This window comes from Bactrocera dorsalis, chromosome 3, assembly GCF_023373825.1.
Source record: "Bactrocera dorsalis isolate Fly_Bdor chromosome 3, ASM2337382v1, whole genome shotgun sequence".
In the NCBI taxonomy this organism is placed as follows: Eukaryota; Metazoa; Arthropoda; class Insecta; order Diptera; family Tephritidae; genus Bactrocera; species Bactrocera dorsalis.
The window spans coordinates 88756123-88774615 of NC_064305.1; the positions used below are offsets into that span (position 1 = coordinate 88756123).

The following is an 18493-nucleotide window of genomic DNA, read 5'->3' on the forward strand; positions in this document are numbered from 1 at the left end:
CACTCAGCTGGCTTAGGGCACCTCAGAAGGGTTTTATTAGTTAATGCTCTTCGTAAGCACTGTGACTTCATATGCCATTTATTTTAATTCTTAAAAGATGCAACCAGGTGAGTGTATGTGTGCATGTATGTACATATGTATAAATTTTTGCTGGAGATTTATTTGTTTTCTCTGAAAGTTGCAAGGATTATGGGACGTTGCAAGCACACTTTTGCCAAAATAAGCCGAAACTATATTATTTGGTAAAACTACAATAAAAGTTGCAAAGTGTGTTTAATTTTCGTGAGCAGATATGATTTTTAATGACTCTTTGCGACGCTTTTATTACGCTTTATAACTGTAGATAACGGCTATAATGGCTATAATGGCTGTCGATGTGAGCAGGTGTGTGCGGGCGCAATTGTGAGTCTACTCTGCATTTCTTTGAGTATGGTTATTGTTAGTTTTGTTTTTTTTTTTTTGCTAAAAAATCCATTAGGCTTTCGGAAGAGGTAGACAATTAATTGTTCCGATCGGCAACTGCACTCTGAACGAAACAAATAACTTTAAAAACCACTTGAGATAAGTCTGGCTGTCAATCATCACCCAAGCAATCATTGCTTATGCAGTATTATACTATTTCCTTTACCAAAATATTTTATTCTATGCCAAAATGCTTTTAGTCCATTTTTTATACCCTGAGCATCCGTATGCTCATACTCGAACTTCAAACTTCGAATTAATGTTCAGATCTGACCACTAATATGCTATGTGATAGCTGCCACACACACTGGCTGATCTCAATGAAGTATTTCGTATGAATTATTGCCTAAAGCAAAGCCCTGTGATATATATTGTGTATATTCAAACTGACTTATCATAATCAATATAATGGGGTTTTCAAAAGCGGGTTGGGATATCAATGAAATTATTTATTCGCTTGCGGAAGTCCATAACCCAATTTTTGATGGTTTTCAAACATAAATCGGCCGATACTGCTGTAATTTAACGTTCGATATTCGTACGAAGTTCATCAATCGTCGCTGGCTTGTTGGCATAGACCATAGACTTGACTACCGGAAATAATCTAACGGCGTCAAATGGCACGACCGAAGCGGCCAACTGACTGGGCCATTTCGTGAGATAACACGTTCACCAAACTTAGTTTTCAATAAATCGAATGTGACATTCGCAGTGTACCTTCTGGTATCCTTCTGTTGGAACCACATGTTGTCCAAGTCCATATCGTCCAATTCGGAAGAAGTACGACTCAATGACGCCGCCGGCGAAACCTACGTTTTTCGGATTGCATTGGTGACTCATGGACTACGTGTGGAGTGCTGCCTGACCAATAACGCATATTTTGCTTATTGACGAAGTTATTCAGCCAAAAATGAGCCTCATCGCTGAAGTTGATTTTTCGATGAAAACCCGGATTTTCAAATGGTTGCTCAGTCCCATTCGTGGACATACGATGATTCTGCGATTGTGGTGGTCAAGCGGCTTCAGTTTTTGTGTCAATTTGATCTTGTAAGGATGTAGGCCAAGATCTCTTCGCGAAATTCGCCACAACGATGTCAAAGAGATGTGCAATGCTTGAGAAGGACCCGTGAGAAACCGATTTGGGTTTTCCTCAATTGATGCGCTAGTGGCAACAATATTCTCGACACTATGGGCACCTCTTTGTCTCATTGGCGCGGGAACATTTCTTACTGTGCTTGTGGGTTAAAATTTTTCCTTTAGACGCTCAATTGTTGATCTGACAGGACGATAATTATGACCATTAATTGGACGTAGTGTTCTTAATATTGAGGCCACTGACTCCGAATTTCTGTGTGAAATTTTAATAATTTCGACCCGTTGGGTCGTATATCTTTCCATGATGAAATAACAAACCTTATTTAAATGTAAAAAAAGTGGGAAAAATATGGTGTCATTTGCGGTCTGTTTTTGGAGTGTCTCTTTTGACAAACCCGAATAAAAATCTTTGCATGTCCTTTTGTGGCCTAAGAAATTCACCTTTGAAGCATACTTACTTTGTTTCTTGTTTTGTAAGTAACTTAGCGTATTGCAACAATTTTGTCGAAAAAAAATCTGAAAATTTAATTACCGCTCTTAAATGTATGCTATCTATTTGCCGCATATGGTATGCAATAAAATATTCTGCCACATCATCACCAACAGGTATAAAAACGTCGCCTACAAATAGGCGCACTTTTCATTACTAAACATGAAAATAAAATAGAAAAAAAGATTAAAGCGGTCTTACTAAGCGATCCTAAACTCACATAGCCAAAATAAATCACACTTCAGAACAAATTATTATTGTCAGTGAAAGACTTCCACACGCAGAAAGAAAAGCAATTTCGTGAACTAATCAAACCGCAATCCCAAAAAATCTTTAACACACAATGAGTGGGGTTAAAAATAATGGTGAAAAACGTACAAACTTTTTTCTGGTCAATTCAAATTTCTTAAACCCCAAAGCCCGTGCACATTAAATTCGCATACTATCAACCAACTTTCCAGACTTGCTTAGCTGCCTAAGCTCAACACATGCCCAGGGACCACTGTCGTACGCGCAGCCTACAAATTGATGCGTACGAAACGAGCTAAAAGTTGAGAAGGGACAATGTGTTGAGGGCAAGCGAAATTCCCATAAGATAAATGGAGAATGTTAAAATAAACAAAATTCATTGTCTCATGTTTGCATTGCGTTACGAGCCTATTTGGTTTTGGTTGCGCGTTGTGGTATTTGCCGTTGTTGTTATTAACTGAAGTGGCGTGTAATGTGACGAAACCTAAATGACAACAAAACTGGCAGAGGAAAAGAAAAAAAAGCGCAGACAAAACAACAATGACAATATAAGAAAAACAGGAAACACATTAACAAAGAAATCCGGTTTGACAAGAACTATTAGACAACAGCAGCAATAAAGCAACAACAACAGCAACCAAGATAACTATCATAATAATAAGCAACATTGCGTTTAGGTAAGTGGTTGGCTGACAGGACAGGAAAAGGGCATGAGGCAGCCGAGCAGTATCATTAATCAATTGTACAGACGGCTGTAAATATGTATATATATGTGTGTGTGTTTCTCGTTGCTGATTGCCTGTTTACGATTCAGTTAACATTTTTGGCAACATCGACGCTTGCGGCACGCTTCGCGCTCACGAAGCTCGACGACAAGGTCGCGGCCATTGCGAGGCCAACGTCGCTCAGCGCGCTAACAGCCGCGGTGGCGCACGTTTACCGCCTCGCGCTCGCCCGGCAAGTGCCCGTAAATGGTGACGGTGATTGCGTTCCGGTAAATGATGCATTGCGACTGCCAAGGCGCCTGAATGTGTCATTAATATTGCGCCGAAAATAGCGAAAGAATGCCGGCACTTTCGGTTGTTGTGCTGGTGGTGGTGGTGGTGAGGTCGCCGATGTCACGTCATTCAACGTTTGCGGTTGGCGGTTGATGTCCTTTTTGCTTTGCGGCTATTTATAAGTATTGCTCCACTTTATTATTGTTTGCCACATATACTGTATACATATATGTATGTATATATTGGGTAGTCGAAAAAGTCTTTTCGTATTTCATTTCAATTGTTTGTATGCGTGTTTGACTAAGTGTGTATTAGTGTTTGTTATTTGCGTTTCTTGTTGTTAATTTTGTTTTAGTTGTTGTTTTTGTGTGCTGCTGATTGTCAACAATAAGTGCGCGCTGCTTAACGATGTTGATTTGAGCGCTCGAAATCGATTTCAGTTTTGTTCGTCGAGATTAAGCGCGGCGCTGGCGTAAAGTTGGACTGTTTGGCGCAGCGCGCTGCTGGCGTTAAAAGCAAAGCGCTTTTGTAAATAGTTGCGCACAAACGATGTCTGCGAAGTTAAGCTCCGCTTACGCGCTATTTGTCATACACTCGAGCAGCGCTTTTATAAATATGAAAATATGCTCGAAAGCCTCTCCAAGTGCCACATCGCGCGCAAAACAAATACATTTACTTACGCACACACACACACACACACACACACATATTTATGTACGCGCGCGGTAGTTATTCATGTAAACGCTTTTGGTTTTCGCTTTGCGTTGCCCACTTAGTGCCTGGCACGCACTTAAGCATGCCCAAGCATTTGATAATTTGTTATTCTCGCCAATGTGCCAGCTTTTATCCGCCACCACTCCGCCGATAAGTGCGCCGTTCAGCAAATCGCACGCCGATTGCTAACCGCAGCAGCTTTTGCTTTGCTTTCAGTTTTTCAGTTTTGCAACATTTAATGCTTTCACATTCTCTGGTGCGCGGTTTATTTGTTTTGCTTTCACTTTGCTGAGTTCGGTGTATTTTTGTTGGGCTTCAAGTATTTTCCGCTCTCCCAATTTTTCGCCATTTGGCTGTTGTATTAAGCAAATACTCGATATGAGTGTATAATGTATAAATTTATATGTATCTTTATATATACATATAAATATATGTACAATGTTTGCTTGCACTTTTATTTATAGCTGCTTGCCTCTGAACTGTGTGCTTGTAGTTGTGCGGCAAATGTGTTTGCGTTCGAGAGAAAAACTGAATTAAAGTGATCCTTGGCTGCTGCTATTAATCAGTCAATCAGTTGTGGTCCACATTCATTTATTGTAGTGTGTGTGTATGGGGAAAGTGTGTCAGTGGCATCGATCGATTTTTCGATGTCTAATCAACTCTTATTTTATGAGGGTTGTGAATAATGCTGAGTTTTAGTTTTTAGAAGCGATGTTCATAGTTTTCTTTAAGAGTACAGAAGTGGCTTTTGAGTTTTGAATGCATTTTTGGAACAATAAAGACAGTTTGCAAGTTTAATTTTTTAGTGAATTAGGTCTTTAATTATTATTAGATACTTTTTTATATTTATTTAAGTGAAATACAGAACGATAGTAAAATATTAAGCCGATTGATAGTAGTATAGTGGAAAAGCTAGAGAACATAGAGCAGGAATTAAGGAGAGTGCTGTAATAATATAAGGAAAAATACAATTTTCCTCGAAGAAAAAAATATAAAAATTCGAGGAGGAGGCGCCTGAAACTGTAGTAGTACTCAATAACATTTCATCTAAAATTTCACTTTTATAATATTAATTAAAATATTCCAAAAATTCTATTCAACTCCCGTCATTTCGGTGGGATGTCTAAAGGTATGCGCTGGCAAGTGTTTAAATATTTACCTCATCTTCTTCCATACAGCTTCTGCAAATGACATCTGGTAAGATTTCTAACCTTACGGCATGAACGCCAATATGGAGAGGCTAGCTTTACTGAGGGCAAAGAGATCACTAGATCTTCAGCCAAAAGGCAGCGCATATACCGATGGTGGCCCAAGGCTGGCCAAGCATCTGCGAAGCCCAGCTGTCTAGGACTATCACCTAGCCACTCCCATTCTACCGATAGCGGTTCTATGATGCCTTTCCTTTCTGGCTCATTAGCTTTACAATTTACTGCGATTCCGCTAAAGCCAGGCATCCATACCAGTCATATTACAAAGACACTTGATGCCATTGCTAGTGACGTTAGGCATTCCTCGACCAACCCTAAACGCACGGTAAATGAGTTTAAGTTCACTTCTTTTAAGGATTCTGCATTCCGGAGCAGCAGATCTACTGCTACCTTAATGGCTGCTACCTCGGCTTGGAAGACACTGCAAAAGTCAGGAAGTCTGAAGCTAGTGTTCATAGAGAGCTTTTGATAGTAAACCCTCCACCAACCTTTCTCCTCCAACAGCTTCTTCCCACCCAAAGCTCCCTCGCCGCTTTATGGGTAGAGAAGAAGCCGCTAGAGTTTGGTTGGGTGACTCCATGATATAAGTGATCCGATATGAAGTTAAAGTCTGTGAGGATATCCGAGTGTTCTGATATGTATTCTTTAAAGAACCCTGATTCTCTGAGTCTGATAGCCACTTTTGCAGCCATACACCTCCCTTATGCTCAAAATGGTGTTAAGCGCATAGTTGGAGAGAACAATGGGCTTGGCTGTGGTGTCATAGAGCCAGAGGACTACTTTCGGTGAAAGAACCCACCTTTTGCCAATGGCTCCTTCACAACAGTATAAGGCAATCGATGACTGTTTTGCTTTCTATTCGGTATTCGGCTTTCAATAAAGCTTTCTATCCAGGATGAGCAATAGATATTTCACTGTATCCACCGGTTGCAGACGGATTTCTACCACTTGCGGCAGCGATGCCACCGGTGTCTTATATTTAGTAAATAAAACCATAAATCCAGTCAGTCATTAATTTCCAAAAAAAAAAAATTCTCAAAATTCTAAAATCAAACTTCAAACGTTAATATCTTTTGAACGGTTAAGTTTACGAAAACACCGTTCGAGACCATTTTGTAGTGCATTCAATTTCCTACAAAATCTATGAAACGAAGTACGTATGTTTTCAAATTGGAAACGAGATATGAATTATTCTATCTGAGAATAAGAAAAAATACTAGAAAACCGTTAGGGAGGTTCTCCGCCACAATTACAACTAAGAGTTAATACTGGGAGAGCCTTTCTTACAGATGCCTATCAAACAATTTTTCAGCGTACGAAGCGAAAAATAAATACTTTCGTTTTTTTTTTGAACCCGCCCTAATGCATTTACGTATGTTTAGATATACACGAATCTACCTCTATTCACATCAAATTAGCAATATTGCTGCACACCATTCGTTTCTGTATTAATCTTAATATGATTAGTGCTGCAACGCATTGATGTGACAGAAATAAAACATGTTGCGTATACGCCGAGGTGCCGTGTCACTGCAACAAATGCAAATTTTTTGCCTCCGCATCGCATTTAATGAATAAATTAATATTTGCCGTTATCAAAATTTTTATTTTTTTTAAATTTTAACAACAACAATAACAGTTGTAGCATACGCTTATCAATATTTTTGCATATATTCCCCACATGCATATGTATGTGTACAGGGCGTATGAGTAACACTAAAACCAAACTGAAACTATTGCTTATTTTGACTAGAAACCTAAGTTTCTTTTTGGATTCCGCATTTTTAAAACGAAAAAATCGTTTGCATAACCAAATGCTTGAAGTTTTTCAGCATTTCTGATTTAATTTCGGCATTTTCACTTTTTTTTCGCTTCTCTTTTGTATTTTAAACTTTAAAGTGGGTATTGGTGTTTTTTTTTTGTTTACCTTTACATTTGCTTTGTACTCACCCATCAATTTGATGACCTCGCGATGGCTAATGAAGACATTCAGGTAGCCATTCGCCAGCAACGGAAACCAGCTGACCAGCGCACACCAAACATTCAACCAAAATTTTGACGCCATCTCTATGACACTATTGCTCGCTGCTAACTGCTGCTTGCGGGAGTTGGGAGCACGATGCGGCTTTGAGATTCGTACGAGTAGTCAACTCAATTAAAGCAGACAACGGCTGAAGGAGGCTGGCAACGCGGTCGTAGAGGAGATCGCGCAAACGTATGCTCGTTGGAACGTTGTTCCAAAGTCAATTTAAAAGCGACGAAAGAGAGTGAGCCAATAAAAATTGAAGAGAATTGCAAAAACGTAGAAAACGCCAACCGATGGCAGTTGTACGTTGGCTATTTGCGTTGTTTTGTTTGCTTTTCGCGTTCTTTTGCAATGTGTTTGTTGACGTTTTTTGTGCGCGCTTTATCCACTGGTGCGCGCATTCAACGCCCACGCTACTAGTTGTCGCCTTCGTGGTAGGCGTGGGAGAGCGCGCTGCTTGTTGGACTTGTTTGGCACAGCACCACACAAACAAAGCGAAAAAGCGGCGGAACTGTAGCGACGTCTACGAAGGACAAGCGAGTTCAGTGACTGTTCGCAGGAAAAAAACGATCTGGCACAACAGTGTCAGCAACAGCGGCACTCACACACACTGTTGCACAGTCAATCGCAATTTCAGTGCGCCTCGTATTGCCTAAAGACTGTGATTTGATTCTTTCGCACTTTTAATTTCGTGTTTATTTTTTGCCCTTCTCCTGCTTCTTCTTCTTCTACTACCGCTGCTGCTAGGTACTGCGTGCGTACGTCTAGTTGTTATTGTTGTTGTTTTGTGGCTGAATTGGTTGTTGGTCGTTGACCAGCACTTTCACCAAAAGCGCCGCACAATCAACAGCCGTATCGAGCTGTGATTGCAATGCCGCCAGCCGCACACTTGGCTGCGCTCGTCGTGCGCTTGTGTGCGCGCCTCCACGTATGCAACGCCTGTGGCAGTGTCTGTGGTGTGGACGGCGTCGGCTATGCGGTTTAATGCGGCTCAATGTGTTCTGGTTTGCTGTTTATTGCCGTTACTGCTGTTGTCGTGTGCTGTTCTTTTTGTTGTTGCAGTCGCAGTTGTGTCCCGTTGACAAGCTGCCGCGCAGACAGCGCTGGAGGGGGTGGTGTAAGCGGTTGCGCTTGCTGTAGTTACAACAGTTTGTGTTTTGGTTGTATGTGTTGCTGTTGTTGTTGTAGTCGTTGTGCTTGTTCGTTTGTTAGTCGTCGCATCGGCCAGGCAACAGTCGTCAGCTGCCATTTCAGTGTCGTCAGATGAGCATGCGAAACCATGCAGCCTGTATTTGTCGCTGTGGTGTGTGTGCGGCTGTTGCAACGTGTCTTTCAAACTTCAACGACAATTTTTTAACCGCCTTTTTTGTTGTTTCTTATTCTATTTTTAATATATGTCCTTAGTGTTTTAGCTGTGATTTCGCTACACTTTTCTCGGTGGCTTTCATTTTCGACAGTTCTTTTCTCGTTATTTTTTATGTCTTTTATAGGCGGCGTGTGTGGCGTACATTTACATGTCGACAAATACCGTTAGATTGTTTCGGTTGTCACATATGCGCTTGACATGCCCTTGGTTTTTGGATACCGACCGCTGTTTGCGCTGTCACTATCTACCCTTTCACCTTTGTTTGTATGACACCTTCTGCAATGAGAGAAGAACGAATGAGAAATTATATTAGAAAACTGAGTTTCAAAGGAAAGCAAAAAATTAGGATCACATATGGTTTAGGAAATGGGCAAATAGGCAAACAAAATTGGTTTTCAACGCAAGCATAGCCGTAAGCCAACCAAAGACGCATAATGAAATTTAAACTTGAAGGAAGGAGCCGAAAGGCTCGCAAATTTAATCACGCGCACACGTATGTATGTTATTCACTTTGCATGTCTTTTGACTCTTTTGGCTTATATGGCATGAGAATATTTTAACAAAAACAAGAAATACAAGAGAGTGTTTGTAAATAGTTCTGAGAATTTTTGTATTTGGTTTTTCGTACACTATTTTGAAAAGCTCTGATGTCTCTGTCGGTGAATTTCAGAGACGAGGGGCTCTTCAGATGGAGTGTGTTCTCCCTACGAAATATTGAGTAGTCGAAAAAGTATTTTCGTATTTTGTTGAGATGTTGTTGCTGTCGTATATCTCCAGTGCTACCAATCACATTGTGTCATAACATATGGTGTTGGAAAGGTGAGATTATAAGCTTCATTTGTGGTGGTGGTGAAGCTCAACAAAAGGTGGCAAAGCCAGGATTGACGCCTCGAAAGGTTATGCTGAGTGTTTGAAGAATTGGAAGGGAATCATCCACTATGAGTTTCTCCAGCATAGTCGAACGATGGATTCAACATTTTACTATCAACAACTGATGAGATTGAAGCAAGCATTCAAAAAAACGACCAGAACTGATAAACAGCAAGGTCTTCCTCTTCCATCAGGACAACGCTAGACCACACACATCTTTGATGACTCGGCAATAATTGGGAGAGCTCGGTTGTGAAGTTTTGATGCATCCACCATATGGCTCTGAGCTTCCACCATCAGACTACCATTAGTTTCGGCCAATGCAGAGCTCCAAGGTCCAGAAAAAAGAACTGGAATACATGTTGATGTACCATTAAGCTCTTTCAAGCAATCAAGAACCTTCAATAACATAATCTTTAAAACGAAACTAGCCTTAGCTCTGTCTGACTATCAGTCAAACTTACGACGACTGAGAAATTTAGGAAACTATGAGCTTATTTCCGACAGTCACAATTCTACATCAATCATGTGAGTTGTATCGATATTTTAGGGTAGCACTGTTCGGAAGTGTACTCTATTCTGAGTTAAAACTAATTTTGTTGGTGACCTATATTCTCGCAACCTCTTTTTCGCCTATTGCCTATCTTCCATAGTTATTTCAGTATTTTCCAGTAAAGAGAAAGAATTCGAATTCGTCGATGATTTCCATATTTTCAAGCGTTTCTTATGTAAATTTATATTTCAACCTGCGTTGTAGTTTCGTTTTTAAATTATTCCCGAATATCATAAATCAATGCTAGAACACCAAGTGACATTTACGAATTGGGTATGATATACCCAAAACTAACCAAAACCATGAGAAATGTAGTTACTTTAAAAATAGGACTATCACGTCATATCACCGTTGAAGGGAGTACAAATCCCTTTGCAACCTCGGCAACAAGCAGCGTATGCCGCCTAGGCGTGTACCGGAGCCTCATTGTCAGCGCTGCTTCACAGCTGTCATGCTGGTTGCTTAGGCGGCCGAGTCAGGCGGATTAAACCCAGCCCAGAATACCAGACATTCCAACATAGGGGGGTGATGTGTGGCATGTGACTTGTTTTCGACTCGCAAAACATCACACACCGACATACACACACACACACGCGCACCGTTGCATTTGGTTTGTTTGCCTGTCTGCGTGCGCGTCCTTTTGGGGTTTTCGTTGTTTGCAGTTCACTTTATTTTTTTTGTTTTTTTGGTTTTGCTATTCTTTCAGTCAATTTTTGTATTGCTTTGATTTTTAGCTATTTGCTCTTTGAGTGTGCTGGTTGCTGTTTTTGTTGTTTTTTATTTTTTTTATTTTTTCATTCCTTTTATGCGCTCTGTTTTTGACTGCCACACCAAGTTTTCTAAACAATTTTAAATGCTACAAACTTCTTGAGAAAGTAATTAAAAAGTTGCAAAGATTAAGAGTCTCTCACTCTCTCTTTCACTCTCGAGGAGTGTTTCGTCGCGTGCCACATGCTCACATGAACAGCAACGGCAACATGCAACAAAATTGTGCTGAATGTGGGGCTACTTGCAACATACAATGTATATCATAAGCCCGTGTCGATCCACCACACATGTGTGTGTATCTGTATGTCTGTCGCCTAGCAGCTGATTCACACATTCGCGCCATTGCCCATCGCTGGAGTGTGTGTGTGTGTGTTGCCCGGCATTTTGCAGTATTTAATGCCTCACCTTTGCTGTTGACTTTGATTGCTGTTTTATTTAAGCTTTCATGTAGAACTGTGAAGTGGCGCATATTTCGGTTGGTCGGAACTTTACGAAAAGAAGATGAAGAAGAAGCCGACAGAAAGTAAATAAATCTGAGGAATTATTTAATTAAGTTCTTTTCGAATAAAGTGTATTCCTCCGGGTGGTGTTGAAAATGCAGTAAATTTATCTGAAAACAAATTCTCAACTCAACTTAGTGAACAGAACTTCGTGTTGAGTGCTTACACGTATGTTCTTTAAAGTAAATTTGAGGCTTTCGGGAATTTTCGGATTAGTTGTGTGTACTTTTTTTTAATAATAGAAAGATATTTGCAATTTGGTTGGGAAAAATTTGAGTTTGGAGCGAATTCATTTAGGTAATCCTTTCGCAAGTCATCTGAGCCTAGGCAAAATTAAACTGCTCGATACTGATGACAAAATTAATTCGCAGAGTTAATATTACATGTTTTTGTTGAAAACTAGCCACTGAGCCTTTCGACTTTTTCTTTATTTGTAAGTCGAAAATGGCTTCGAATACTATCCAAGTTATTGCCAATTTTTATTCTTGCGTGTGTTTCTGCTTAAAAATAACTATTATTAAACAAAATGTTAAGAAATAAATAGTGTGGTCAAACATGTAGATTAAAGACAATATTTGTCATATGGAGGCTACTTGTGAAGCTTTTCTGCAATCGTAGTCCGATGGCATTTTCCATTTCTTCAAATATAGCAGGAATCTGAAGTAGTATAAGCGAGTAGCTGAATGCAAAAGAGTCTCGAGAGATCTTCAGGATTCTTCGCATAAAAAGTACCTTATAATTCAAATTAAAAAACACAAGCCACCGACTGATACAGAGCCTACAAAGATGGTCAAGAGATCGTTGAAGACAAGTCTCGTTCTGCACGACCTTCGACCTTTCAACTGATGAAAATATTAAAAAATGAAAAATATGGTGCTTGAAAATCGTGCGGCAAGTTTTGGTGAGATTACATGAGAGCTCAAGATCTCTCGAGAGTCTGTTTAAATTAATTTAGTATATATTTTGGGTATGAAAAGCGTTCTTGCTCAACTCCTCTGAAGCTGAAATTTTTTCAACAGAACACGATTGCGACCAAATTTAAAGCCAAAAAGCTATGAATACCATCGACCAACAACCATATTCATCAGATTCGGCTCCGTGTTACTTTTTCCTTTTTCTCAAACTGAAATTCGTGAAACTCGTTTTCGGTCGATCGAAGAGATAAAGCAAAATTCACTGAATAAGCTGAAGTCCATCCCAAAAGTTGCTCCTGGAAAGTATTTCGAGGACGGGAAAATCATTGATATAAGTGTACTAAATCTGGCGGGGATTATTTTGAGGGCCACAAAATTAAATATTTTATTTAAAATTTCCGGCTGCTTATTTCTGACTTGATATGCAAGAGGGCATTCCTAGCTAACAAACGAGCGGCTGGTTAGTTGTCTCCGAGCACCTGGAGAGCCAGGACAAACATTTTCGTGCGACGTGTTTCTGTGAGTGATGTACGCCGAAAATGCAGCGTTCGTTAAAACAGAGGTACGCGATTAAATTCTGCCGGTTAACCTGCGACAGAGACGTTTAATACTGGCTTACTCAGATATTGCTTTAGCAAGAAGTGGTGTGTTTCGCTGGCACCAGGTTTTTTTGGAGAGCCGTGAAGCGGTCGCAGATGAATGAACAAATCAAAAGTGACAACGATGCTCATTGTTTTTTTGACATCAAAGGCATGTTTCTAATGAACAAACCGTCAACGCCAAGTTTTACGAGGAAGTTAGTATTCCGATCATGTTCCTACAGTCTCATCTATCGAGTGCCAGTAAAAATTTTGTGTACTTCGGATCTTTGTTTTGCAGTTTTGTACCCAGGTGGCTCGTTCCATTGTGTTTTCATTTTCTTTCGTCGTATAGAAAATGTATGGGTTTCCCAATGTTGATCACGTTTTTCGGTGAAAGCCATACACCATACTTGGCAATCTCGTACACCATTTCATTGCCTTTGATGCCTTTGGCCTTGCATTCAGTAGAAATGAAGTTGCTTGCTTCTGGCAACACTTTTTACTGCTGCCCTGCTTTCCAAGACACTTCTGATCGATATGCAATACGAGGTTACTGCCTCGATTGCTGCTTGGCTGTCTACGTAAATGTTGACTCTGGAGTTGCCTGCAGGTGCATTGCAAGCTCTGTGGCTTTCGCAATAGCAATATGGCTCCAAAAGTGAGATGAAACTAAACTCCACGTGTTCGATAAAGCCTTTAAGAAATAATTTCGCAAAAAAAGTATTTTTTTACCTTAAATCACTTAAACCCCCTTAACCTCTGCTTAACACCTTATTGTACATTGCTGACACTGGTTTCAGCTCAATAGTGCCAACAAGTTCCTGGAATTCATCAAAGTGCTTTGTAAGTGCATGTGATAGAGGTGAGGATAAAATAGGTCGCGTTGCAAGCCTCAATTAAAATCCAATCTAATGTAATCTAAGAATTGGCATTATTGTATTCGGGCAGTGGCCTATTTTGAAGGCGAAATAAAATACGTAGAAAAGTTGTTGTTTTACTAGTCCGGTTAAACTTTATCACCTGGTAAATGTCGGTCACTGCACTACCAATTATGCCGAAATAATTGTTTTGAAAGTGAAATGAATTAAAAAGTCATTACTGACTGTTTTCGAAGTAATGACAAATCTTTTTTGCTGTCAGATTGTCTTAATTGACTTTTATATAATAAGTATTTTAACTATGAATATGCCAAAGCGACGGAAATTTAATAAATGACTTTAGTTAATGTTAAACATTTTCATTTAGGATTGCCATTTCTTGTTTAATTTCATTATTTATATTTTATTTGTGCATTTGAATTTCAACTTAATTAAATAAAAAAGTTTTATTATAGTTAAAATACATTTCTAAATTTTTTCCTTTTTTTATTCTACTTTTTAGTCGCAACGAATTATTCATAGTAACCTTATGTGTTACTAACATTTTGTTCGTCTTTCTATAACCAGCAGAGTCCCAGATTCTTTTTAAAGCAAAAGTTTTCTTACGAAGCACGTGAAGAAGCTAAAGAATTTTGCCACTCGCACACTTATGAGCGGAAATGTGAGCAGCACTTGAGCGAAAGAAATGCCTAAGTATGGCAAATTCAAGCCAATCACCCACTGCAGGCGCCTGCTATAGAATAGCACAGTTATTCAGCTGCGAGGCCAAGCAATTGGTGTTAAGTGGTTGGTTGCTAGTTTTGATTTTCTAAAATTTACTATTATTAATGTGTATTTTTTTCAGTGTGCAGCTTTTGTTGCTGTTTCTAACAAATGCATGTTTTTCATGGTGTTGTTGTTGCGCTGCCGTGCCTTGGGTGCCACTTTATGCTGGCTGAGTGCGCTGCAATTGCGGGTGTGAGTGTTTGTGTGAAAGTTTTTAGTAAATATACATACATATGTTTGTATATATATATGAATTTGCGAATTTGTATGTTTGTACTAAGTTGTTTTTGTTTTAGGTGTGTGTGTGTGTTGCCGAGTTTTGAACTGAAAATTTCCTCGTGATTAAAATGGGCGAATGTTGCATGAGTTCCTAACATATTTTTCACAAACATGCCAATACATATGCAAGCATGTAGGGAGCAAGTAGCTCACATAAATTTTGCTATTCACACATACAGACACATACATACATATATTGATATTTATGTGCGTGGTAGTTTAACCGCCGGTTGTTGTTGAAGCGCATGAAAACTTTCGCCAAAGTTTAAAAATACAAAAATTTCTTATTTTTCTCGCAACTTTGTTGTTTTTATTGCGATTTTCCGCTTTTTGTTTTTGCTGCGATCACTGCTGCCGCTGCTGCTGCTGCTGTGGAATTGTGGCATTTGCAAGAAAATGAAATTTGTGCCAGCAACAGCTTGGTGGCTGTTGTTATCGCTAAGCGTTCTATACATTTACGCACACATGCAACGGCACAGCTAATGTCCTCACACACACACTCACACATACACATGGCAAGCGTCCACAGTTTCCGCAGCGGTCGAAGCGTGCGCCCTGCGCTCGATTTCAACAACAATAACACGCTGAAGCATCAATTTCAGTATGTTGATTTTGAGCGGCTGAGTAAAGTGTTGCCACGCAACCCTTATTTAATATTTGTGTGCAAGTAGGCGTGTCCTTCAGCATTTATTTCGCGAAAACTTCTACCAACGACTGCGCGGAGTGCTAAGGCAAAGCGCACAACGCGTTGCTATTGAGCAGCAGCTACTGCAAGGACGACGACGACGATGACGATGAGAGCGGAAGCGCCAAGGCGTGTGGCAACAGTAGCGACTTCCGCCCGAATGGCGGCGCATTTGTGTGCGCCTTGACAGCGGGCGCGCGCGTCGAGCGGCGGTGCCACCGTCGCAACGCTGACTGTGCAAGAAACTTTTCATTTTCAAATGTTTGCTAGTTGAAGCAAAGCAAGCAACGGCACAAGGCTTGGCTGTGACTCTCATGGACGCCGCCTGCCAGTCAGCAATCAAGCGTCATCAGCAGGCGGCGGGTGGGCGAACGACTTGCTACAGCCTGCGACCGGCAACCGCCAACCACCAGCCGTCAAGGCGCAATTTCGTAACACTCTCGAGCAGGCAAGCAGAAAGAATTGGAAACAGAATTTTTTCGCATTTCGCACAGAAAAAAGTTAAACAAAAAAAATTAAAAAAAAAAAATTGAAAAATGGTGAAAAAAAATCATGAAATAAATTTCAATAAAAGCTTCAACCAGTGACGCGCGTAAGCGTCGGCATGCATGCATGCGAGCGCAAACTCATTGCAACGCACACAAACTCAAACCCATTCGAGCGTGTTCACAAAATGCGCACACACACACACTTACATAAGCACTTGCATACATACATACATGCGACAATATGATTTCATGTGTGTGTGTGTGCATTATAAGCGTGTCTGTGTTGAATGTGCTTGTATGCAGCATGTGTTAGTTATCCTGCAATTTCGCTGGTGATGGATACAATAATGCCAAGCTTCCTTCAAATCCCCCAATCGCCGTCGCCAGCCCGCTTCGTCGTTCCTGCCATCGGCAGCATGAATGTGTGTCTAATGAATATTCTGCACATTTCTAATGGCTGCCATGGATACCGTTGCTCTGGCGTTGTAACAAGCTATAAACGCACCCATCATGGTACCGTTATCGCTGTTAAGTGTTAGGCACGTTTATTTACATATGATATATGCATGCAGTTGTGTCAGATTGACAGCATGTCGCATCCACCCGATTGGAATCTCACTAAAAATATTTATTTTATTGCAAATAAGTGTTTACTGTTATAGAGTGTATATTTTAAGTGTTGTGTTGTGGGTTGAAAAAGCTTTTCGGTACTTTATGATGTCCGAGGTCTCATTATAAAAGAAGTTACTATAACAAAATATTCTCCGAACTCGTCCAAAATCAAAAAACATTGTTATTTTTGAGTACACCAAAGGAATGGGAGTTGCACAAAAAGTTATCACTCTCAAGAATAGCCAGGCGCTTAATCATTTCATGTGCAACACGCATCGCGGTGGAAATTATTAAAGATTTAAGGTGGTCCAAGGAGTACCTAACTGTCACAAGATAACTCAAAGTATCTGAAGAACGATGGTCTGATGGTCCAAAATCATCGTAAGACTAATTTGAAAGTGGCTAAAAATTATGGACAATGAACCCAAAATGAAACATGTATGGGCAGATGGACGGAAATGGACGTGGATCGGTAAGAAAGTATTCAGAAGCGCGACATATCTATGTCAAACTGGGGCAGCATTCATGACGTGGAGATTTGTTCGCCGCTTGAGCTCAGCAAAATCGGCGGAACGGCTGTTGTCTGCAGGAGAATTTACACATAGAAATATCGGGCACAGCTCGATGGATAATGGCGGTTTGGCAAACAGCGACTACATGATCCTACTTTTCAACTTGGAAAGAAGGTTCATGTTAGCTATACGCAATACACTAAACATTGTCTAGAGTTAGGCATAAGACAACCTTTTAAGTTGCCGGACCACTACAGTATATTTCAAGCTGAGGTCTTTGCTTTGACGAAAGCCGCAGAGCTAGCCTCTAATCCAACTGTAGGCAATTCCAGAGTCTACTACTACCTAGACGGCCATGCAGCAATCAAGGCAGTAAGCTCGTATCGCATATCAGCCAGAAGTATCTTGGCCGGCAGTGGAAAGTGTTGGCAGAAGCAAGCAACTGTATTTATACTTTGTGCCAGGCCCCAAAGGATTCGAGGGAAATAGTGGACGAGATTGCCAAGAATGGTGTACAGCTAACATCCGAAAACGTGATCAACACTGGGAAACCCATGTATTGTCTATACGACGATCTCGACAGAAGCATGGTAAAGAAAATCACAACCCGATGGAGCAAGCTACCACGGTGTAAAACTGCAAAAGTCATCTACCACTCTATAGAATAGATTTCAGGAACATGATGGGAATACTAACTGGTCATTGTTTGATGGCGATAGTACGAAAAGACTACAGGAAATGGCATTAGCAAAACTACGCTGTAAGCATCTGCGGTCGCCACGGTATAATACACTGGAGGGAGTATCGATAGTATGGCCGTAGAATGTGTTAAAATTCGTGTTAAGCGCAGGCATCTTAAACGTAACGGTATCGCAAAGGACCTAACCTAACCTAAACTGCGCTTAGAAACAGCAGATACAGTGAATTATTTAGGACTCGTCCTAGGCTCATAAAGCATATCGAAAAGATATCAAGGAAAGTATTTATTGTTTTTTACTATTGCAGAGGATCCATTGACAAAAGGTGGGATCTCTCATCGAAAGTGGTCCTCTGGATCTGTAAAGTCACTGACGTTTACATTTGAAATACATTTGGAGAGTTCATCAGCATGTCTGGTTCAATTAATGTCATTTTGTATATAGAACCTTTAGATATCGCCGGTAGGCATATGGCCAAGAAAGTTGCTATCAGACTCGGCGAATCAGGGTCCTGGAGTCTGCAAACCAAACTCTGCCCCCATACTTACGACGGAGTTAGGCGTGGATAGAATCTGGTAGACAAGAGAGGTTCCTTGCAGTTGGGTCAAACGTTGGCGGAAGATTGGTGGAGGGATTTATTATCACTCACTTCGTGTTTTTTACCACTAGACAGCTGGGCTGCAGGCAATCTTGGCCAGCGCTGGCCTACCAACGATTCATGCGCCATTGTAAGATACTTTTGGCCCAAAAAACGATCGTAAGAATGAGCTCTTTGCTCTCAG

At 40.5% G+C, this 18493-nt stretch overlaps 1 protein-coding gene across 2 annotated transcripts in view; it reads right to left on the bottom strand.

Moving 5' to 3' along the window:
* Nucleotides 1-18493, bottom strand: part of LOC105222854 (tyrosine-protein kinase RYK) — a 116918-nt gene that overhangs the window by 64987 nt on the left and 33438 nt on the right. For both annotated transcript variants that reach the window (XM_049451955.1, XM_049451956.1), the window contains exon 2: nucleotides 7167-8884. In XM_049451955.1, coding sequence (XP_049307912.1) covers nucleotides 7167-7281 — 115 coding nt within the window. In that variant the 5' untranslated portion in view covers nucleotides 7282-8884. The remainder of the gene's footprint in view (nucleotides 1-7166; nucleotides 8885-18493) is intronic.